Source organism: Myodes glareolus, chromosome 14 (assembly GCF_982192425.1).
Source record: "Myodes glareolus chromosome 14, mMyoGla1.1, whole genome shotgun sequence".
Lineage (NCBI taxonomy): Eukaryota > Metazoa > Chordata > Mammalia > Rodentia > Cricetidae > Myodes > Myodes glareolus.
The window spans coordinates 59759553-59784640 of NC_142039.1; the positions used below are offsets into that span (position 1 = coordinate 59759553).

Sequence of the window (25088 nt, forward strand, 5' to 3'; positions counted from 1 at the left end):
GGCGGAGAAGCCCGTAAAGCCGGTGGATCTTGGCACCAGCAGCCGTGAAACAGAACCTCTCAGGTTAAAGAAGTTGGAACCGACTCGCCAGGATTTGCCACAGAAATTCAAGGGAAATGATTCTTTACTGAAACTGTCGTTCCCCCAGTGTGCTAAAGGAGGCAACAGAGCAGGCGGTAGCTCATGACTTATCTTGGAAGTGGAACGAACCTTGGAAGGTCATAAAGAAGCAAGCAAGTTCCCGCGCCTTTCCCTGATTCCTGATCCCACAGAAACTCGCAAAGAAAAGGAGAGCCAAGGCTGGCCCGGGCCTCGCTCCGGGTCTCCGGCAGAGGCCGCTGCAGCCGGGGAGGGACACTAGGATGCCGAGTGCTCCGCCCCGCGGCCTCTCCTGCCTGCTCGGTCCCCACCACCTTCTGCAGGTGCGTCTTATGCCTGACTGGGGGTGGGGTGGGGGTCCTAGCTTTGTCCTGGCTCTGCGCGCCCCACCCCGCGCATGCGCGGCCGGGCGTCGGTAGGGAAGCCTGCGACTGGGTGGGTAGCGGAAACTCCTGGGAGCAATTGGGCCCCCGGAAGGCAGTGACCTGGAGGAAGGGCACTTTGGCTAAGGTGACAGGGGCAGGCTGTAGTGGTGGCGATGGGAGTGCAGAAAGCAGCGGCTGGCGACACAGTCTGAAGATAGAGAGGTAGAGCCCGTAGGATTTGATGATCATAGCAACAGAGAAATGGGGAAAGGTTAAGGCCAAGCCAGCAGCCGGAGGATGGTGCCCCAAAGTTTTGCGAGTCGTGTGGAGGTTAGGGCGGGGGATGGGGAGTAGAGGCGCAGTTTTCAGCTCTGGGAAGATGGGAGATCAGGAGCGATCAGCTGCAGCGAGGTTGGAGGAAAACCCTCAGAGGGTGGGGGCTGGAAGCCCTGCACGCACGTGTTCGGAGAGGTTGGGTCCTAGGCTGTACTCTTTCTTAGGTTTTAATGCCAGGTAGCCTTGACAGGAGCGGGTGCGAGTGGAGCCAGTCCGCGTCAAAGTCTGGGTCTGGTGTTTTGATCTCAATTGTGGAGCTTTTGGTGTCCAAAGAGTCTTTGCTGACAACCTGTGAACGTTTCTGCCAATACAGTTTCATATATTCTAACCCAGGACTTATAACGCCTGCATTTCAGTTGATAAGAGATAACGGTGTATATTTCTGGGGTGCGATGGGGTGTTTTAATTTATGTATTATATATAATAAGAGTAAGTCAAGCTAATCAACCATCTTGTCTACCATCTTACTTTTTTTTAGTGGTAAAAACTTTTCTAGTTTACTTGTTTCATAATTTTGAAGCGTGCAGTCCATCATTATCTACTATGGTTACTGTGTATTCCCTCTTGACAAACATCTCCATGCCCCATATTGTCCCCCATGCCCAGTCCCTGGTAACCATCACCCTGTTCTTTGCTTCTGTGAGTTTGACTTTATATACTCCATACGTCAGGTCAGGGTGTCTGCCTGGCTGTGCTTAGTTTATTTCACTTATTTTAATAGGATCATCCACTTTGTCCCAAGCGATAGAATCCTTTCTTTTAATATTGCATTGCATATGCATAGGCTACATTTTATTTATTCCTCTGTTGATTAACACCTAGATTGTTTCCATGTGGATAACACAAAATTTAGCATTCAAGTGCAGATGCTTCTCCTACATATTGACCTTCAGTCCCTTTAGAACAAGCTTGCTAGAATGTGTGGTAATTCTGGTTTGAATTTTTGAGGAATCTCCTTGTTGTTTTCCAGAATGGCTGTGCTGACATTTCCTCCACAACCTTGTTAACATTAGCTTTTGTCCTTGTGATAAAAGCCACGCCAGCAGATCTGAGGTGATAGTTCATTGGGATTTCATTTTCCTTGCCTCAATATCTTCTTTTGAGAAATACCCATCCAGGAGCTCTGCTCATTTCTAAAACTAGGCTGCTTTCTTGCAACTCAGTTTAAAAATATATAAATATATTTTATATATGTAAATTGTGTGTATGTGTGTGTGTGTTATGTACAGGAACATGACATGGCACTCAGTGGAGATCAGAGGACAATTGCAGGAGTTGGTTCTCTGCTTTTATCACCAGGATTGAACTCAGGTCTTCAGGCTTGGTGGCAAATGCCTTTACCCCCTGAGTCATATCACCAGCCCTCCGTGTATTTTATTTAAATTACTTACAACTTTTTGAGATTTATTTTTTTTTAACTTAATGTGTGTGGGTGTCTTGCCTGTATATATTTCCATTTAGCGCGTGTGTGGTATCCGAGGAGGCCAGAAGAGAATGTTGAATTCTCTAGAACTGGAATTATAGAGAGTTGTGAGCCACCATGTGGATGCTAGGAGTCAAACTCTGGTCCCCCGGAAGAGCAGTCGGTGCTCTTAACTTCTGAGCCATCTCTCCAGAAGCCCTCCATATAGTTTAGACATTAGCATTTATCAAATGTATGGTTTGAAGTATTTTCTCCCACTGTGTAAATGACTGATTCTTTATCAGCCTGTTTGTGTTTCTGCTTCTATTACCCGTGTTTAGGCTCTAGCTAAGAAATCACTGCCCAAGCCATGTCAGGACTTCATCTCTTTTTCTCTTGGCGTGTCAGGTTCAGGTGATGTGTTTAAGTCTTTAATCCATTTCTAATTGATTTTTTTTTTATGTGTGATATGAGGCAAGCAACAGTGAAACCTGGGCTTGGTGACTCACATCTGTAATCCTAGCTATTATAAAGTTGGAACAGAACTGTCATGACTTCCAGGCCAGCCTGGACTGCATGGTGAGTCCTAAGCCAGCCAGTTTGGGGTATGTATGAGCCCCTGTGTCAATCTTCTTCCTCATTCGCCAGACTCAGATATCTATTCTGGCTCCCTTTTCCCCACCTTTCCAGTTTGAGCATCCCAGGCTTCCTGTGCGGTGTCTCTACTCACAACAGAGACAGGTTACCCTGGAAATGTCAGTATATTTGCATCTGATTTCTAGTTGGGGGTTACTGTGATACAATGCACACGCTGTCAAAATCAGTTTTTATTTTACAGTTCACAAGCTGTCAAAAAAAAAAGCATAACAAAAATAAGGATGCAGAACTTTCCATTGTGAGATGGCTCCTGTCTGCTGATCTATGACCGAGACCCAATAATGGGATTTCTATCCTTATAGTTTTTCTTTCTCAGAACATCACAATAATGGTCTCAGAGTGCAACTTTTGTGTTGGCCTTCTTAGCATTGTGTGTGGGTTTTTTTCCATTATTTTTATTTCTGTATATGAGCGCTTGCTTACGTGTGTGTACCACGTGTGTGCTGGCCTTCTTAGCATTGCGTGTGGGTTTTTTTCCATTATTTTTATTTCTGTATATGAGCGTTTGCTTACATGTTTGTGTACCACGTGTGTGCCCAGTGCCCAGGAGGACCAGGATAGGATCTCCTAGAGCTAGAGGTACCGATGACGGTAAGCGACGGTGTGAGGGCTGGGATGGAACCTGGATCTTTGGCAAGTGCAGCACATGCTCTTACTGCTAAGTCGTCTCACCAGCCCTAACACTGTGTGTTTGCTTCTTTTATAGAAAGTCCCGGAACTTTCTCTGTAGACCAGGCTAGCCTCGAACTCACAGAGATTCACCTGCCGCTGCTTCCCAAGTGCTGGAATTAAAGGCGCGCGCCACCACCGCCCAGAGTAACTACACTTCTCACTAATGAACAGATGGCCCCGTTTTGCTAGGTGTCTCACGAAGGTCCGTTTTCAAGTGTGTGGCCCCCTGGAGATAGCTTCACCCTTTACACCTTGGCTAACCGTGTGGCGACTGCTGCTGATTGTGCTGGGCAGTGCTCTTCCACTGGGTTTGTATGGTGTTTCTGGTAATCGCATAATGTATCTCGGGAGAGAAATCACACACAAGCAAAACTTTGCCCTTGCATTGCATCATCTGTGGGAGGCAGTTGAGGTTGCCATGTCTTGTTGCCGGTCATGCTATTCTGGATTGCTTGGCGTAGGTAATTGTAGCCATGGTTTTCATGGTGAAGCCGCTGTTGACAAAGCATTAAGGAGTCCTTCATGGGGTTGGGTGTGTGAGCGGTTTGTTCTTTGTCTTGCTGAACAGTCTTCATTGTGTAGAGAATCATTTGTTCAGTGATGTATAAATCTGCTTCTGTTTGGAGTCAAGGACTCTCTGACAGGCCTTGCTGTTCTGTTAAATATAAACTGTGCCACAGAGCACCAACATCAGGGAAGGCCAACGTGACCACAGTGGATCAGGAGAAAATCCAGACCACTTGGTTATCCTTTGTCAACTGAGCAAGAACATTATCTAAACCACAAATCCAAAGGCCCATGACTTTCCAACAACAACTCATCAATGATGTCCCCATCAATGTGCAGTCAAAGTGGCCTGCTTCCTTACAGCAGCCAAACATTTATGTGACCTCTCCGCCATGCCCTCACAGGAGCCTGAGCCGCCCCCATCAGCCCTTTGAGACACTTGGGATTCTTACGGAACCTGCAGCCTTGGGTGTGCTGACAGCCAATTCAATTTTCCACGGAGCTGCTCCTTTATCTCTGTAAAACAGGGCTGGAGAGATGGCTCAGAGGTTAAGAGCACTTGTTGCTCTCACAGAGAGCCAGGATTGGTTTCCAGCACCCATGTGGTGGCTCACAGCTGTTCATAGCTCCAGTCCCAGGGGAAGTGGCACACTCCTCTGAGCTCCTAGGCACCGGGTATGCAGTGCACATAAATCCATGCAAGCAAAGCATTCATGCACCTAAAATAAATGAGTTAAAATAAGATAAAATAAAAAGGTTTCACAGTTAACACCTTAGGAAACACTGACAGTTCGAGCAAGATGTTCACATAGATATTGAAACCCTGGCTTCTCTTTGTATTTCTGTATATACTGTTTCCCACTCACACCTGATTCTTTCACTAATTTCTTAGGAATTCTTAATTTTAAAATACACATCCTCGTAAGTACCAAATTCTTGCCATTCCTATCTCTTATGAAGTACTAATTAGCCTTTTGCTTCCAACCATGTGTTCTGGTGATCTCTATCAGTTGCTACCAAACTCTCTTATTTTGATTCTTAATAACTGGCCCAAATCCACAGAACATAAAGGTCACCATCTGTATTAATTCCTTTTCTCATCGCTGTGACAAAGCACCTGACCAGTCAGCTGACGGGAAGAAGAGTTCGTTCTGGCTCACAGTTTGAGGGGACAAACCATCATGGCAGGGAATGCAGGGTGACTAGAGCGTGAGGCAGCTGGTCGCTCGGCATCAGCAGTCAGGAAATGGAGAGAAAGAATGTTGGTGCCCGGCGAGCTTTCTTTTCTGATTCAATCCACAATCCCAACCTGTGGGATGGTACTACCCACCTTCAGTGTGGGCCTTCCCTCCTCAGTTTCACCTTCCTGGGGCACCCTTATAGGTGACCCCAGAGGTCTGCTTCCATGGTGATCTGACTGGAGTCAAGCTGACAATGAAGATAACATCACACCGTCCTCACCATTTAAAAGTCACAGTGCAGTCATGGTTGGTGGCTGAGACATTCTTCCCCAGAAGTTTTTTTCATCTTCTAAAACGTAAACTTTTTATCCATTATTTTTAAATATACCTCAAATACAATAAAATTAACTTCTTTGAGTGTAGACTTCTGTAAGTTGTGTTAGGCATTGCCATGTAACTGCTGCCATGGTGAGGACACAGGATACTCTCGGCGCTCCCCTTCCCCCTCTCTGCATTTCCTCCCCTTCCATCCCGACCACAAGTACAGTCTTGGTTTATTTTAGAATGTTTTAAGAATACAATCATGAATTCTTTACATAAATGTTTGTGTATATGAATGAATGCATATGTACATAGTTGTATGTGTACATGTAGGGACCAAAGGCCACTGTTGATTGTTTTCCTCTATTGCTCTTTTATTTTTAAGATTTTTTTTTTTAATTCATGGGGGGGCATAAACATTCACACCACAGCACACTCTGAAGGTCCGGGACAGCTAGTGGCCGAGACAGTTCTCTTGTTCCACCATGTGGGTTCAGAGATCAAACTCAAGCCATTAGGCTTGGTGCCAAGCACCATCTCACCAACCCTTTATTTCTGGAGGCAGGGTTCTCATTGAATCTTGAACTTGCCTATTTAGCGAGGCTGGCTGGCTGGCCGGCCAGCCATTCTAGTCTTTCTCTGTGTGTCCCCTCCCCTCAGTGCTGAGGTTACAGGCATGTGCTGTCCACACCTAGGTTTCTATGAGTACTGGAGATTTGAACTTACATCCTTGTGCTTGTTTGGCGAGAATCTTACTGACTTAACCTCTCCCCAGCCCTACTTTCTTTGTGAATAACAGCAGTATTGCACACTGTGAGCATTTTCCCTTGCTTATTTAACTTGTTTCTATGGATGGGGATTTAGGCCTTTTCTGGGCTCTTCTATTAACCCAATGCTCTAATGTGTGTAGATAAGTCATCTTGGATCAATCTTGGATAGAACTGTTGTGTTCTTTCTCTATTCAAGTCGGTCTACTCTGTAGCCTGGGCTGACATAGAACTTAGTAGTCTAGGCTAACTTTGAACTGGTAACAATTCTCCTGCTTCTGGCCTCTTGAGAGTTGTGATTGCAAGAATATGCCTCCATATCCAGCCCCTGTTTTCCTCTTATGAAATTTTTCAAGTATAAACTTCTGCTAAACATGCCTCTCAGCTTACAAGTTTCAATGATACATTGAGACCCATGTCTTACTTGTGGCAGTATACATAGCCCATCTAGTTCCGTTTCCAAAAATCACTTTGTCTTCAAAACTCTTGGATCAGAAGTTCAGGAAGGGGACTGGAGGAATGGCTTAGCATGTCAGGCAGCTCACAACAGCCTATAACTCCAGCTCCTGGGGATGCAATGTTTCTGGCTTCCATGGTTTTGCTTTCATGTGCACTACCCCCTCCACACATATATATGCACACAGAGACATAATTAAAAATGAAATGTACATTTGGAAAAGGTAGCCAGATTTTAAAAAGTATTTTGTACTGTTACAAATGCACCAGGGTTTGTTGTTGTTATTGTTTTTAAGAATTCTCATGTTTGGGACTTGGGAGATAGCTCAGTCAGGAAATGTTTGTCTTGCAAGCTTGAAGCTCTAACTCTGACCCCAGAACCCATGTTTAAAAAAAAAATCTAGGTGTGGTGGTGTGTGCACCGGGGAGGCAGAAATTGGTAGATCCCTGGGTCTCTTAGCTTTCTTGGCAAGTTCTAGATCCCAGTGAGGAATCCTGTCTCAAATTCTGAGGATCAACACCTTAGGATGTCCTTTGGTCTCCATTTCACACACACACACACACACACACACACACACACACACACACACGCACACACACACACACACCTCTCACATTTAACCCCCTCCCAAGCTATGATTCCAAACACGAATGGCCATCAAGATTATCAGTGGCTTGTGGGCTAGGCCAGGTGTCGGACTGTGGTCTGAGGTGGAACTGGAGACCTCCCATTCCTGAGGGTCTCAGACGTGACCTGAAGTAGACAGCCCCACATGAGAGATGCTGCATACCCAAGCAGCAGTCCAGAGCATAAATGAAAACAACCAGGCTGAATAGCATGGCATTCTGTTGCTAAAGGCTTCAATTAGGGTGTTCTTTTTGTTTTATCTTTCTTCTTTCGTTCTGTTTCATTTTTGTTTTGTGGGTTTCTGTTTGTTGGTTGGTTTGTTTGTTTGTTTTAAGACAGGCCTTCAGCTGAGTGGCAGTGGTGGTGCTGGTGATGCACCTTTTATCCCAGCACTCAGGAGGCAGAGGCAGGTGGATCTCTGTGAGAAGGACAGCCTGGTCTACAGAGCTAGTTCCAGGACAGCTAGGGCTGTTACACAGAGAAACCTTGTCTCAAAAAACCAACCAACCAACCAAACAAACAAACAAACGAAAAAATGACAGGCTCTTGTGTAGCCCAGGTGTGGCTCTGAACTCCCCAGTTGCTGAGGATGACCTTGAACTCCTGCCCCCCCTGCCTCTATCTCGTGTTATAGGGCATTCTTACCAATATAGTCCTTTATTCACCAAGACCTAACTTGGGAGTTTTCAGCTTCACCATTGCAATGTTCCCTTTGTAGTTCAGTGTTCAATAAGGCACGAGATAAGAATATGGTGTGTAGCTCCAGATGCTGCCCAGTATGCCTAGGTTTTACCCAGCCCCAAAACCTTAAAAAAACATTCCTCTTAGCATGGTGACATGTGGGCTTGTAATCTCAGGCTTTGGGAGGAACATTATTCAAGGCTACCCTGTAATATATAACTAGACTCTGTCTCAAAAAAAAAACCAAAAAAAATAAAATTAGAAATCATAATATGTTTGGTCTTTATTCTAACAGATTTTACACTAAGTGGTGTTGTGAGTACATTTGAAGTAGGCTAGACTAACAGTGTTCTGTTGGCTGAGTATATTTATGAGATTTTCCACTTAGGACTAGTTATCTTGAATCAAGTAGCAAAATGTTTAGACTTATATACAGCAATAACTCCTCTAAGGAGACAAAGAATGCTACGTATTTAAGCTACATCGTTTTGTAACTTTTCTATAGCCTGCTGGAGAAGCAGTACTTCAAAGAAACCCTGATGCGACCGCTCCAGATCGTTCCCGGCCGGCTCATTTCCCAACTGTGTTGTAGACCGAAGCCTCCAGCCTCCCCGCAAAGCAAGATCTGCCTCACCATGGCTCGTCCAAGTTCAAGTAAGTCATCCTTATCAATGCCTACGTTGGTCACGGTGCTGAGGAAGCTGTAGCATGATTTTCACAGGGCAAGTGAGCACGAGGAGAATTTTAGATGCTTGGTGTCTGGTGGGCCTCAGGTCAGGTTGCTCACAAGCACAGAGGCTTTCTTGTCTTGGCTTTCTACAAGAAATCTGGATCCATCAACTCTTTTATATTTACATGACCATGTTCTAAGGTAAGAGCATCATGCATGCCAAGCAACCCACAGAACTGAGTATACATAGTATAAGCCCTTTAGATCACACAGTGGGCTGGAACGTGGAGCTGAGATGCCATGCTAGGTGTGTGCCCAAAGCCCTCATTTCCTTGAGATACCATACACTTACCCATCAAGTGTACACGATGATGTCTCCATGGTACAGGGAATGTTTTTTTAAACCTTATTTATTTGAGAAATAATCAAATCTCACCAGCCCAAAGGAATACGTTTTATTGGGATATCTTAAATCTTTCAGTTTTTGAAGATTTATTTATTTAATGTGTACGAGTGTTTGCCTGTATATGTGCATGCCTGTGCCTGGTGCTCACAGAGGTCAGAAGAGGGCACCAGAAATATCTGGAACTGGAGTTAGAGATGGTTGTGAAGTACCAGGTAGGTGCTGGGAACTGAACGCCAGTCCTCTGTAAGAGCAACAAGTGCTCTTGATTGCTGAGCCATCTCTTCGGCCCCTATTGGAGTATCTTACAGTGTAATTTTATTCCAGTTTCATGCTATAGACAATCGGTGTGGAATATAAGTGTCCACTGGGTTGACACAGGTTTTATTTTCTGTTTAGATATGGCAGATTTTCGGAAGTGTTTTGCAAACGCCAAGCACATAGCCATCATCTCAGGGGCTGGCGTTAGTGCGGAGAGCGGGGTTCCAACTTTCAGAGGAGCTGGAGGTTATTGGAGAAAATGGCAAGCTCAGGTGAGTAACGCTTCCAGAATTCCAAAGGCTTTTCCGAAGGAAGCTATTATGGCGATGGATTCCGCATCCACATATATACCTGAAGCCCAAGGGCAGTGTTTGAATTTGGCAGTAACCATTTTGTCCTCTTGGTTTTGGTGTCAACACAGTCTCTCTGATGATGATGGAAGCAAATTTGGGGCCAGGGAGATGGGTTTAGTGCATAAGAGCACTTGCCGTGCAAACATCAAGGATGGGAACCTGAGTTTGACTCCCAGCATGCTCATAAAGAGCGGAGCACACCTGTATGCTCGAAACCCCAGCATTGGAAAGTGGAGACAGGAAGATCCTAGAAGCTTGCTGTCCAGCCAGCCTAGCCTAAATGGCAAGCTTCTAGTTCTCTGAGAGACCGTGTCTCAAGGGAGTAAGGCAGACAGCACCAGGGAGACATCTTCCTCTGACTTCTGACTACTCATGCACACATGTGCACATCTACATGCTCATGTGTATGAACCATGAAACACACACACACTTCACCTCCTAAAGGGAGTGCAAGACTGACCAAAGTCAGGATTGTACCACCGTCCAGTTGGGTGAAGTACTTTTACTGGAGTTATAGCAAGAGTCCGGGTGAGGAGTTATTGTAAATAGCAGCATACATGACGTCCACAAGCTGTGGCCATGGCGCCTAGGACCCCAGAGCTCCTCCATGAGGTTTGCAGGCAGCCCTGTAGCCTGAACATCTTTCTCTCTGGGAGGTCAGAAGTCAGCATCTCAGATCACAGCAGCTGTTTGATAGGCTTCTTTTCCAGATTAACACGGTCTGAAATGCTGTGTTTGTTGAGTGCATGGTTCCATATGGACCCAAGGTACCACAGGCAGGATACAGAACATTTCCATGACTGTTTAGAATTTCCTGTGCACTTCCTGTCAGCGTCCAGCCCAGACAGCTGTGCTGTGCTCTCTCTCACGGGAAAGACCTGTCTTAGAAGAGGGCCAGGACCTTAATTATAGATCTTTCATGTATTCTGTTAATATGTATTGTTTTATGTATGCATGTATTTAATGTGGCTTATATGTGTGTATGGTTGGGTCCATATCCATTTCTGTCTAGTCTGTAAGTATGTATGGCTGTATGTGCGCATGTTTATGTGCTGGGTATCTGGGGTGAGGGGTGGTCACCTAGGGTACCAGCGAGTGCATTCCATAGGACCAAGAATTGTATGTCCTGGAGAGACTCAGATGGGAATGTCAAGTAACTGGGAGACAGAGAAAAGCCACTGGCTGTGTGACAGTCGGAGAGAGATCTGAGGCAGGGACATGCCCTGCCCTGCCCTGCCCTGCCCTGCCCTGCCCTGCCCTGCCCTGCCCTGCCCTGCCCCAAAGTGGAATCAGAGACCCTAAGGGTTCAGAGGCAAAGTGGATTATCATCCTGGGGGCAGTTGACGGAGTGAAAGTAAGTTACAGATTGAAGCAGAACCGGAAGGACCTGCCACAAGAGAAAAACAGCAAAATGGACAAACTTGGTTATAACAAACAGCTCCTATCAAGGGCATGGGCGGGGCCCTGGAGGTAGTCTGCCAGAGACTCTAGTTTGGAGTTTTCATAGACTCCTAGGAGTCCTCCCCCTGCTGGCCATTTTATAGCAGGTCAGTCTCCTGGGGTGGGGGTGGGAAGGTGGGAGGGTAATGGGGTGCCACCCCTACCTTCCAAGCAAGGAGCAGTCTTTATTAAAGGGGCTGAGCTCTGTTTTCCAGATTGGCCCAAGCTCTCTTGACCTTCCTTTATATATGTATATGTGTGTAGTTTATAAATACATAGCCATATGCATGTGTGTAGTTTTTATATGTAAATACATACATGTGGTTTGTGTGTAAATAGATGTATCTATACAGTTGTATGTCTGTCTGTATATATTTGTTCATGTGTAAGTATATGTAACTAAATGTTTATGTTTAGTTGTATGCATGTACACGTGTACCTCTGAGTACATGTAACCATATGTACATAGCTAGAAATATTGTATAGTTATGTGTAAGCATATATATTTATGTGTGTGTGTTGTGTGTGTGGTTTACATGTTATAATATGTAGCTTCATGCAGGTAATTGTGTATATGTGTGTATATGTATCTGATTTGCATGTAAGTATGTATAGCTTTGTTTGTATGTAGTTATATATGTACGTGCATATGTGTGTGGCTTACATACAAGTGCATGTAGCTGTATCTATCCAGATACTTCCCACGTGTCTCTTTACTTCCTATTTATAATTTGTGAGATGAGTGAGGTAGGGTTCATTGCTTCTGTCTCATCAGTAGGGAAGTGGCCTAAGTCCTGGGTTAGTCCCAGGGCTGGGATCTAGGCCAGAGCTACACAGTCTAGCCAGACCTACAGCGGCCCCTCTCCACCTCCACAGGTCCCTCTCTGACTTCTGCCTCTCCCCTCAGGACCTGGCGACTCCGCAGGCCTTTGCCCGCAACCCATCACAGGTGTGGGAGTTCTACCACTACCGGAGGGAGGTCATGAAGAGCAAGGAACCCAATCCTGGGCACCTGGCCATTGCCCAGTGTGAAGCCCGGCTACGTGACCAGGGCCGACGGGTTGTAGTCATCACCCAGAACATCGATGAGCTGCACCGCAAGGCTGGCACCAAGAACCTGCTGGAAATCCACGGTGAGGCAGACCAGATTTATTTTTGTTGTTGTTTTTTACAAGACAGGGTTTCTCTGTGTGTAGCCATGGCTGTCCTGGAACTCACTTTGTAGACCAGGCTGGCCTCTAACTCACAGGGATCTGCCTGCCTCTGTCTCCTGAGTGCTGGGATTAAAGGCGTGCACCACCACCACCCCTGCTGGAGACCAGATTTTAAAACAGCCTCTCCACCCTACGCACCTCCTCACACCTGTCCCTCCTGTAGGACGTTGTAGCCCTTCCCTGGGGAACATGCTGGTGCCTGATAGCACCTGAACAGCTTCTGCTGGCGGCAAGGGACGTCTTGCTCCCTGGCGCCCCTCCCTCGTTATGTCATGTAATCTGCTAGTTGGGGTGGTTGCTTCCCTCTCGATCCCTTCAGTTATATCTGAACATCACCCCAGGGTCAACTAGGAGAAGTCAGCCATGTGGTTGTTTCCCCTCCAGGTCATGACATCTTTGAAGGAGTTTGGTTTTGGCTCGTCAAACAAGTCGTGCATGTCTGGCGGTTGGAATGATTCCCATAGGCCCATATATTTGAATACGTAGTCATCAGGGAGTGGTACCATCTGAGAGCTAGGAGGTGTGGCCTTGTTGGAGGAAGTATATCACTAAGGGTGGATTTTGAGGGTTCAAAAGCCCAAGCTAGGCCCAGGGTGGCTCCCTCTGCTTGCAGATCAGCTACTGCTCCAGGGCTGTGAATGTGGTCATGCTTCCGCTGTACGCCGGGCACAGTGATAACAGATTAACTCTCGGAAACTGTAAGCAACTAAATCCTTTCTTTTATAGTTGCCTTGGTCATGGTGTCTCTTCACAGCAATAGAACAGTGACAAAGACAGCATGGGTTTATATTTCCCATGATTCCTAGCGTAGATCCACTCGTTAAATAAAAATGAACATAGGAAGCTGAGTTGTTTTCCTGCCTCTCAAACATGGAGACTTTGCTCTCAATGATACTGAGTTCTGAGCTTGCTTGACACAATGTCTTTTCTTTCAGGGACCTTGTTTAAAACTCGGTGCACCTCATGCGGCAATGTCGCTGAGAACTACAAGAGTCCAATTTGTCCAGCGTTAGCAGGAAAAGGGTAATTACATCATGCTGCAGAATACATGTCATTTCCCCTTGAACTGGACGTAAATGTGAGGAAATTGAATATTCACTGATGATTCTCGTGGGTATTTCTAATGCATAAGATTGTCTAGTGTCTACTGTACAGATATCTGATGAAAGAAATATTTGACTCATAATTTAGCATGCTAAGGAAAAGCTATCAGATGCCAGAGTATTTGCTGTGTGATCTGATCCCCAAATTTTATTTCTACAAATTCACATTCCCTTTTCATGAATTCGTATATTAGCTAAAACATCACAAGGAAAGACCAGAAAGGACTAACTGTAACTGTGAGGAACAGAGAGATTTTGGGTAATTTTTATTTCTCATTCATATCATTGGGAATTTCCCAACATTTTTATGATGAATGTGTATTATTGTTATAAGTAGGAAAAATTAAGGAAACTGCTGAGAAAAAAATTCTTCGGGACCATTTCAGAGCAGTATAAACTTACCAAAGTAAAAAGCTAACATAATTTCATTAGAGAAGCAACAAACATCCCGTTGAGACTCCCCTACACAAATTCCCTCTTGAAGCAAAGCCAGTGGTCAGTGTTTAGGGTCCATGCTTCTATAAGCCTTCTAAGTTAGCATGTGCGAGCAAGTTTGGCACCATATACTGCTGGGCACTACACAAATGACTATGTCACATTCTTCCTTCTCTTTCTTGCTATTTACTTTAGGGCTCCAGAACCAGAGACCCAAGATGCCAGAATCCCAGTTGACAAACTTCCCCGGTAAGTAAGAAAAATGGATGTATAGCTGGTGTTCAAGGTTGCAGAAAAGAAAAATTAGAAATCAAAATCTCAACTCTTTGTGTGTATGTGAGATGCCTTTGAAATGTCCAAATGCAACCATCAGCCCCAACCTCTGAGTCCAGGGGCAAAAGGACCAAAGATGAAACACTTTCCAGGTTTTTTGTTTTTTGTTTTTGTTTTTTTTTTTTAAAGAGCCTGTTTCACTGCATTGCCCAGGCTGGCCTCAAATCCCTAGGTCTGAGGGATCTTCCTGCATCAGGCCCCACCCCCCAATAGTTACAAATACATTGGCCGACTTTGATCTCTCTGTGTTTTAAGTCATGACAGATGAGGTCTGGGAAGTTCAATGACTTATCTCCGCAGATAACATGGAGAGCAATGGGGTAGACGCCCAGGTCGACCTCTGATCTCCACATACACACGTGCACAGGCAAGAGCATCAGTCACGTGTGCACATGTGCACATATACAAAACAGCAAAGTGTGAGCTCACGCCTTTAATTCCAGCACTGGAGAGGCAAAGGCAGGTGGGCTTCTGTGAATTCCAGGACAACCTGGTCTATACAGAGTGAGTTCCAGGACAGTTTAAGCTACATATCAAGATCCTGTCTCTATTATCTCTAAAAACCAAAAAAAGGTTTAAGTTTTAAATCTTTGTCTATGTGTGTATGCCTGCATGTGGGTATGTATTTCGGAGCAGTACCCTTGGAGGTCAGAGGTGTTTGGATTCCCATGTGAATCAAAGGAATTCACAGATGATTATGACCCACTAGACTAGTGAGGGTCCTCTGAAAAAGCAGTAAGCTCTCCACTACTGAGCCATTCCTCCAGCCCTGAATCAGTTCTTCCTAAAACGTGGTTATGCTATATTGATACTTCTTTGGTTTATTTTAACCATAGACCCTTTTCATTTCTTTCTTTTCTTTTCTTCATCTTTTTAAAATAAGACTTTTCATTAATAAATTCTGAAGTTTCAATAGAAAAGATTAGGGATTCTAGAAGTTTCCTTAATAAGATGAAGCTGATAGTAGGCAGAAGATTTTAGAACATCAACCTAGACCATATTACCTAGAGGTAATAGGGAGTGAACGAGGAGAAATCCCCCACCCCAGCAAGGTTTATCTGTCTAACCCTGGCTGTCCTGGAACTCACTCTGTAGACCAGGCTGGAAGACTGAGGCAGGAGGATCACAAGTTCACGGTTAGCCTGGCCCACAAGTGCATTCAAGGTCAGCTGTGGCGATTTAACAAAAGTGTCTCAAAGTCAAAAGTCAGAAGGAAGCTGGGGAGGCCATCTGTTGGGAGAACCCCTGATCTACTGTACACAGAGCGCTGGGTTCCAGCAAGAGGCAGAGTGAGGTGGAGAAGAGCGAGAACTTGGCCGCAGGCCAGTCTCGGGAAAGACGTGATCTGCAAGAAAGCGCAGGAGCCGGCTCACTGGTGGAGACAGGTGGTTCGGGTTGGGGCAGCTCTGAGGTTGCTGTTGTGCCCAGCTCTGGGCAATGGGAGTGTGTTTGAGCCAATGAGTGCACCAAGGGGAGAGAAACAAGCTTTTAGAGCTAGCAGACCAAGCTTAGCCGAAACAGTGTCTACACAGCTCCGTAGATGAAGACAAGATAAGGGCCCACTAGGGCAAAGTCACCTAAGTGCCCCACATCCAGGGCAAGTTCCCATTCCTGGCCTGAGTAGCAGCCCTGCTTTCCTGGGATCCTGGGCAGTCCTGGCCCAAGCAGTTAGAGCTGATTCAAGGCTGACATTCTTCCAGGTGTGAGGAGGCAGGATGCGGTGGCTTGCTGCGACCTCATGTGGTGTGGTTTGGAGAAAACCTGGATCCTGCCGTTCTGGAGGAGGTGGACAGAGAGCTCGCCCTCTGTGACCTGTGTCTAGTGGTAGGTCATGCCCGTCCCTAGTCTTCAGGAACTGGAAAGACTGGGGTGGAGTCTTCTGGTTGCCATCTTCCTCCCTTCTTCCTTGTCCTTCCACTTCTCTTCCTCCTTTTCTCCTTCACTCTTTCTCTTCTTCTTCCCCTGAAAGATGTGTGTAGGTGGACTTTTCTTTCCCACCAGACAGTTCCCAAATAGCCACACTGAGACTTATTATTAATTATAAATGCTCAGCCGATAGCTCAAGCTTATTACTAGCTAACTCTTACATTTTAAATTAACACACATTTCTTATCTACACACTCCTACATGACTTAGTATCTTTTCTCACTGTGGCACGTTCATCTCCTTTTCTCTGCAACTCCTGGAGATTCTGAGACTCCTCTCTTCTTCTTTTTCACGCTCTCTTTTTGTCTGTAAGTCCCACCTAACCTCTACCTGTCAGCTTCTTTATTAAACCAATCACTGTAACATATATTCATACAGTGTAAAGGACTATTTTACAGATTTGAGTGAAAGTCTCATAGTGTCCTGCAGAGAAAACCGAGAAGTAATCTCTTTAAAAGATTGGTTTCCTTATTTTGAATTACGTTTAGGTGTGAGTATGTGCACCTGAGCTCAGCAGCCTCGGAGGCCGGGGCTTTGGGTCTCCTCGAGTTCCAAGTAGTTGCGAGCCACCCGGCATGGGTGCTGGGAACTAATTCTGGGTCCCCTGGCAGAGCAGCAACTGTTCTTAACCATCTCTCCAGGCCCAAGACCTGATCTTAAAGAATGAAGCTATGCATAAGCATGTTCTGAGCATCTTTAAAAGCCTCACGTCCCCCACAAAGTAACAAAAGGAACATGCTTTTATAGTGCAGTATAAATTTAGAGATGTAATGAATAGACTAGAGTTTCTTACTTATCTGTCACATGTGTGTGCATGATGCCTGTGTGCGAGTGTGCCACACATGGAGGTCAGAGGTCACCGCTGTAGAGTCAGCTCTCTCCTTCCACCTTTGCATGGGTTCTAACGGACACACTTGGGTCACCAGGCTTTTTCAGCAAGGTCCTTTATTTGCTGGGCTATCTTGCCAGCCCTAGCCTAGATTTTTAAATATAATACATGCTCATTATTAAATGTCATTGATAAACTGTGAAAGAATCAAAACCTAAGAAGGAAATTAGAAACCAGCGCATTATAGCATCTGGAGACAATCACTGGTAGCATTTGATGTTTTCTTCTAGACCAGGAGTTGAGTCCTTTTGGCAGAGAGCAGATGACCTACAGAACCTAGCAATTTTAATATATGGCTCTTTCCACAAAAAGTTGACTACTTCTGATTTAAACCCTTCCATATATATTATATATAATACACATTCTGTTTTGAGACTGTTTTATTCATATAATAATTCAGTTGGCATATCCCATGCCAATATATCCAAAGCTGCCACATTTTTTAGTTTACTATATGATTTTTCTAGTACACACATGATAATGAAGCACCATTAATAAAAACTCAGAGAGAGAAATCGGGTTCAACCTGAAGACCTGAAAAGTAAAATAGTCAGCCACAGGCTCACCTTGACCTCAGTCTGAAATGGCAATCTTGCCTCCACGAATCTCAGAATGAGACTGTGTCTGAGAGCAGTCTCCTCCTGTTTTATAATCCTCTCTAGTTCTGGGATTAAAGGCGTGCATCACTGGGATTAAAGGCATGCACCGCCCAGTTTCTATGGCAACTAGTGTGGCTACTGGGGTTAAAGTGTGTGTCACCACTGCCTGGTCTGTAAGGCTGACCAGTGGGGCTGTTTTAGTCTCTGATCTTCAGGCAAGCTTTATTTGTTAAAATATAAATGAAATATCACTACATGATATAGTGAGAAAATCCTCTATTACAGGACATTTGGGTTGTTTCAGGTTGTTTTTTGAATAGTGTCTAATGTAGCCCAGGAGGGTATCATATCACTGTATAGCCAAAGCCAGATTTGAATTCTTCATCCTCCTACCTCTACCTCTCACATGCTAGGATTACAAGTCTGTACTCTAGGTCCAACTTAGGCTGTTTCAGATTTTGATATTTGAAGCAATGTTGCATGAATACATGTAGATGGGAATCTTAGCATGTTCCTCAAGCAGTTTCCTTAGGACACAGTTCCTAAAGGTGGAATTAACTAGAAAGAGCATGCAGAGTTCAGAGTTTCTCTAATATGTCTTTAAAAGCAGAGGCATTTTGTGCTGGGGCTATCGCTGTTCTGTATTAACTATGCACAGCCCATGTTGAGTGCCGCCTCAGTGGTCATGGTGGTCACTAGTGAGAAAGCTTGGTTTGCAGCATGTGCTGTGGCCTTTCCATGCCTGTGAAGGGTGTGTGTGCATGTCAGAATATTAACAATGATTACTCCCAACCGTGGACAAAAAACGTGGATCATTTGCACAACTTCAAAGACCAAAACCATAGAGACCCCTAGTCATGTCCCTTGGGCCATTTCTTTGCTTCTTTGTCTACTTATGTAATTAACTGTTCTTTTGTGTCACATGGCTCTTCCCCACTTCCAGTGATTGGCCAAACACCAAAGACAGGACATGGCCTTTACCTGTCCCCAAACTGCAGTTCTGTCATCTGACTGGGCTTTCCTCACACACCCCCATCCACACCCCGGCCCGAGTAAGTGTCCCTCCCCTTTCGTCTCACCTACCGGCACTCATTGTCCAATTGCCTTGTAGGTGGGAACATCCTCTGTGGTCTACCCAGCTGCCATGTTTGCCCCTCAGGTGGCTTCCAGGGGAGTCCCAGTGGCCGAGTTTAACACGGAAACCACCCCAGCCACCAATAGATTCAGGTATAGTGAAGGATGACCAAAGCTGGGTGACGGGAGGTGGAGCGCGGGCTTGGAGATGCCATCCCAATAGACTGTACAGTCCTGGCTTCTCTGGAGGAGGAGACGGGAGAACGGGGGCAAAGAAGGGAGTTTGTGATCTTCTGTTTGGTTTGTAGCTGACTGTTTTGGAAGAGCAGAATACCATTACCTGCAGGCTGGGTCACTCTTTCACTACATGGGAGTTTCCATAGAATTTCTGTTTTCACCTTGGCACTTCATGGTCTTCTCTAGACTTTACACTTGCCTTTGTGGTTTTTCAAGTAGGTGTGGTCACAGCATTTACCCATAGGTGAGAGGCACCATTGCCCCATTCGGATGGCTTCCCTGGGTGATCACTATTACAGTAAATGTGAGGCATTTTCTGATTACCTCAACATTTTGACTGACGGAACCTCAAGGGTCCGTGCGATGCCAGGATTTGTACTTGGCTGAAACAGAGATGGGCTGTGTACTCGCCACTGCTCGGTTTGGGGCCTTTTAGTACTTGGATCCATCGGTGCTCTCAGCCGCCATGTTGTCTTTTTGTCCCATCTTCAGAATTTAACTGAAGTATGTGGTGTACCAAACACTGCCATAGTCCCACAGAGAGGATAGATGAGTAACAAAACCCAAACCTACCCTGTGAAGACGAGACACTAGTGGCGGCGGCTAGCAATCAGCGCTGTACCTGGTGGGCACATTATTTGGCTTTTGAGGCACAGAGGCAGTGTGAAGAGCCGAGGTGTAATTGGGAGGGGGGGCGGGGCAAGCGTCAGTCCTTAGAGGAAGCCTCAAGAGATAAAAACAAAGAAAACCAGCCTATAATTCACAATCCCAGAGAACCTAGACAACAATGAGGACCTTAAGAGAGACATACATGGATCTAATCTACATGGGAAGTAGAAAAAGACAAGATCTCCTGAGTAACTTGGGAGTGTGGGGACCATGGGGAAGGGTTGAAGGGGAGAAGAAAGGAAGGGAGGGGAGCAGGGAAAAACGTATAGCTCAATAAAATCAATTTAAAAACTTTAAAAGAGAGAGAGATAAGAGTATGCCGAAAAAAACTTTCCAGATTCAGGGACCACCTGATACAAAGGCCCGGTCAAGGCAGATGCACAGCTGGGCAGTGTGAGGACCGCAGAGGAGTCCACCTGCTGCAGGATAGTCAGTGGGCAGAGTTCTAGGAGAGGCGATTAGGGCCAATAAAGTTTGGTTTCGGGGTGGAGGGAAAGTGGTGGGGGAGGAGGCTTGATGCTGAATACTAATTACTGGTGCTTAGTCACCTAAGAAAGCAGCCTGGAAACCATGTAGGTAGTGATGTCGCTTATCAAAGGTTTGAAGAGCCCTTGCTTTTAAGTCACAGTTGAATGCTCAACTGGCTGTGCCATCCAGTAGGGAATTTTACCTGTGTAGCTGAGCTCCTATTGATCTCTCAGCCTAAAAGTTTCCTTAAGGGAAGTCCAAAGAAAAAGGACACATGCATGCCTTGAATTATATAAACATATATACTTATATATCGTATATAAATATTTTAGTATACATATAGATATATAAGTATAGTATATTTTATATATATGTTTCAAGCACAGTGAGTGCCCCTTAGCTTTCTTTGTGTATTTGTTACTCCTAGGCCTTCCATTTGAAATGGGATCTACTAACAGGGCTCACCTTTCCTCGTCCCCATAGTTTTCCTGGTGGTCCTTTAATATTCCCAGCTCTTATGAATAAAACAAAGCTGCCACCCAAACGTCCTGAGTTAGCTTTCATAGCTGGAGGTAACTGTTTATACTTTAACAGTATAAACAATGGATTCTTCCCAGAAACTCTCAATATGTATATTTCTGTGTGTCTGTGTGGGGGTATGTGCGCACAAGTGCAGATGCCTGTGGAAGCCAGGGTTTGGATCTCTTGAAGCTGGAGTTATAGGCTGTTGTGAGCTGCAAGATGTGGCTGCTGGGAACCAAACCCTAATCCCCTGCAAGAGCAGTATCTTAGTACATGCCATCTCTCTAGCCCCTCCAATTTATTTCTATTTTATTTTGTAATGCTTGGGATTGAACTCAGAGCCTGCGCTTGCTAGACAATCTCTCTAAATCTAAGACAAAACTTCAGCACTAAATATATATCTTAGTTTAGTTTAATACATAACCCAGACTGGCCTCAAACTCATGATTCTCCTGCCTTGGTCTCCTAAGTACTGGGATTATAGGCATGCTCACCAACCCATCTAAACACAGCCCATAGCATGCTCTAGTAATTACTTCTTCCAATGATAGGGCTGTAGCCTCCGGTAGCACAGCACAGAGTGCAGCCACTGGGCTAGTCTCCAATCTGATTTTAATTTTGCATAATCACATTTGTCTACTTTTGCTTTTGTGACCTGTGTTTTGAGAATCAAATCTAAAAGTCTATTGCCCTGACAAGTGTCGTGTGTTCCCCCGCCATGCTTTCTTCTAGTAGTTTTGAATTGCTTTTGTCTGTTGTATGAGACAAGGGTCCGATTTCATTTCTCAGCGTGTGGCTATCTAATTTACCAACACCGTATATTTAAACGACCTTCCTTTCCCCATTGTGTCTCTGGTAGCTTTGCGAAGTCAGTTGACCGTAGACCTTTAGATTTATTTCTGTACTTTTTACTATATTGTGAGGAGGTCATTTACTGCAGAGGTGCTGACTTTGTTCATTATGCTCATGAGTTTATCAGTTATTGAAGTTTGTGTATGTATCTAAGTGATTTAGGATTGTTTTATCTATATCATGAAAAATGACACTGGAATTTCAATAAGGATTATATTATAATATAGCTATTTTAAATAATATTAATATTTTCAAATACATAAACATGGAACATCTTTTCACCCACTTGTGTCTTTATATATATATATATATGGATGCATATATAATTTCATTTATGAACTTAGCATTATAATGGTAAAATACACTGCAATCATACACCATGGGAACTCCTTCAGCCAATAGCCTTTAAGATACCAGCCCACTTGGACATGGTCTCTTTTCCTTTAAAAAGCAGTCGTAGCCCTGCATTCGCTCTCTTGCTTCCGGCCCCCACTTCTGGCTGCTAGACTCTACTCTGTTCCTGTTCGCTCAGAGGGCTGTTGTCTAGGACATTGATCTGTAAGTTTTCCCCGGAACTGGTATGGAATTATTTTGTGACTTACGCCTTCAATCATGCTTTCTCCACCTGTCACAATAGCACAGACTTAAGACAGTTGCCTATGACGTGTTACATTTAGTATTGTCATAACTTGGATTAAAGAAGTCCACAAGCTAGGTTTGGTGGCACACATCTTTAATCCTGGCACCTGAGAAATAGAGGCTGGCTGCTCTGTGTGAGTTCAATGCTAGCGTGGTCTACATGGTAAGTTCCAGATCAGCCAGGGTTACATAGTGAGACCCTATACAAAAAAAGTCCATTAAAAATTCAAACACCATTAGTTGTATGCTATCAGCTGCAGTTTTGTGTTCATTTTGTTAACTTGTACCCCTTAATTCTGCTCTATTGCTCCTTCCATTTAGGTTTCATTTTCCAGGACCCTGTGGGACAACACTTCCTGAAGCCCTTGCTCCTCATGAAACTGAAAGGGTTTCGTAATTGTCTTGTGGAAAGAGGAGAAGAACATGTAGTGCATAACCAGGGCGCCAACAGAAGAGGTTTTGTGGATGACAAGCTGAACTTTGGAAAATCTAATACCCTTTGAGCCCCTAGAGGACAATCTGTGAAGGGATTGGGCTTCAAAATACCAACAGCAAGTGTGTTTTCTTTGGAGAGGCTGATGGACTGTCAAGTTCTTCCATCTTATTTGATTTCAACTGAACTATGAGTATTTTGGATTTGCTATTCTCGATCAGTTACTGGGAAGGAAAAATTTGTACTTAAATTGCTTGAGAAGAAGGTAATTATCCTGTTTGTTTGCATCTTGGGCAAAGATAGAAATAGAGAATTAAAACCCTAAAAGTTAAACCCTAGTAATTTTTTTTTGGCCCAAATTTTGGTGGAAATGAAACCATCCTTTATAGTAGGTAACTTATTGTATAAGGATGCTCTTCCAAGAGATGCCTTTGTTGGGGGCGTCTTTCCCCTTTTCTTTTCAGTACTTACCTCGCTTGGATGCCTTACTTTAAAGAATATACAAGAACTCATGCAAGGCAAGAAAGGGAACAACCAAGTAGAAACGTCAGGATGAGAAAAAGAATAATGCTAATCCAGGACGAAGCAGATGAGCTGCCTCTGAGGGAAGGAAGTGATGGATGATCATTGCTGAAGGTCACAGATGAAGGGGCACATCATCTCTGCTGGTCTACATCATCGCTTAGTGTCATAAGCAAGAGGGTATGTGGTTTCTACTGGTCTAAGAGCTCCATTGGACCCTGAAAATGACCTTTTTACCTTGCATTATAATAGCAAGAATGCTGCACTCTCTGAACCCCACCTGCTGATACAGCCCTGGGCCTGAACTATGGCAGGGATGTGAGACCTAGAGAGGAGCAGTGGCCACTAGCGAAGAGGATAAAGGAAGGACATACATAATGCTCTCCCTTGGGTCCAGTCGGTTCCCGAGGTCACTATGCACCTGGGCTGCCTCCCCTCAGCCTGTCTCAGAACTCCTAGTACTCTAGGCATCTGTCAATAGTTAACTTTCTCATGACTGTGACCAAAATTCCTGACAAAAATTAATTTAAAGAATGAAAGGTGTATTGGAGAATGCTTCTCCATTTCCCGGCTGCCCAGACCCGAATAATAATATAGAAACTATATTAATTACAACACTGTTTGACCAATAGCTTAGGCATATTCCTAGCTAGCTCTTACATCTTCAATTAACCCATTTCTATCAATCTGTAGATCACCATGAGGCTGTGGCCTACTGGTAAGTTTCTGGTGATGTCTTCTTCCTTCAGCAGCTACATGGTGTCTCCCTGACTCCACCTAGTCTCTGTTTCTATTTCTTCCAGCCTGGCTATATTCTGCCCCACCACAGGTCAAAGCAGCTTTTTTATTGGTTCATCAACCAATAAAAGCAACACATACAGAAGGACATCCCACATCATTTTCCCTTTTCTTTCTAAATAAAAAGGAAAATCTTAACTTTAACATAGTAAAATTACATATACAAAGCAGTTATCAAGCAAGAATTATAGTTACAATATTTAGTCCATTTACATTTGGCAAATTAAGGATAATATTCTATCATCTATCCTATCTTTGTGAGGCTAAAGTTTTATATCTAATTTATTTTATCATAACTAAGGAAAACTATAACTATCTATTCTTCAACTCCATCAAAGACCCCAGAAGGATATAATATTACCTAAGTTAATAGGAAGTACATTGTAAGCCGTCTTCCAAAATTAGAACTGACAGAGACATCTCGCTGCCTGGACAGTCAAGTCACCCAAAGTTCTTCTGTAATGTGAGGCATCAATCTTCAGCCTACAGGCCCATAGTATCTGTCAGACTTTTCCACAAAGCAGGAAATTTTAAAGACTATTTCGCCTACATTGGCAGTTTGTCAGTCACTTTCTTCTGTACCCTGCGGAATATCTGGCAGACTCTTTCATGAGGCAGAAACCCTGAAGGGTTGTCTCACCTTTTTTTAAAATTGATTTTTATTGAGCTCTACATTTTTCTACATCCCAGAGAACCTTGACAACAATGAGGACTCAAAGAGAGATATACATGGATCTAATCTACATGGGAAGAAAAAGACAAGATCTCCTGAGTAAATTGGGAGCATGGGGACAAAGGGAGAGGACTGAAGGAGAGGGGAAGAGCAGGGAGGGGAGCAGAGAAAAATGTGGAGCTCAATAAAATCAATAGAAAAAAAAAAGTCTATCTGGGCTGCCAGTCCAAAGGAATGCAGCATAGCAGAGACAGTGCTAGAGGGAGTGACTTGGTCTGCAGCTGCCCAGAAAGCAGAGAAAAGGACTCCCAGTATTGTGCTTGACCCCCATCCCCTTTGTATACAGTCTGCTTCTCACATTCAGGGTGTTTCTTCCCCAGCTAATCCTCTCCGGGAACTCCCCACAGGCACATCCAAAGGGGGTGCCTCATTAATGCATGCAGTGAGCGCTGGTTCGCTGGGTGCTGGAAATGAAGAAACGACATACATGGAACAAACGACAG

General features: G+C 44.5%; 1 protein-coding gene across 7 annotated transcripts; it reads left to right on the forward strand.

The window, feature by feature from the left end:
- The first annotated feature begins 269 nt into the window (after positions 1–269).
- Positions 270–22925, forward strand: Sirt5 (sirtuin 5). Of its 7 annotated transcripts, none has more exons than XM_048417704.3 (9): positions 270–422; positions 8578–8726; positions 9545–9678; positions 12107–12332; positions 13349–13436; positions 14147–14200; positions 15985–16108; positions 18810–18925; positions 22481–22925. In XM_048417704.3, the coding sequence occupies exons 2-9, from the start codon at positions 8612–8614 to the stop codon at positions 22554–22556; spliced, it is 933 nt and encodes a 310-aa protein (XP_048273661.2). In that variant the 5' UTR covers positions 270–422; positions 8578–8611; the 3' UTR covers positions 22557–22925. The 7 variants fall into 7 exon arrangements, with proteins under 7 accessions (XP_048273661.2, XP_048273612.2, XP_048273958.2 ...); XM_048417655.3 differs by lacking the exon at positions 270–422 and adding an exon at positions 429–534; XM_048417937.3 differs by lacking the exon at positions 270–422 and adding an exon at positions 505–609.
- The last annotated feature ends 2163 nt before the right edge of the window (positions 22926–25088 follow it).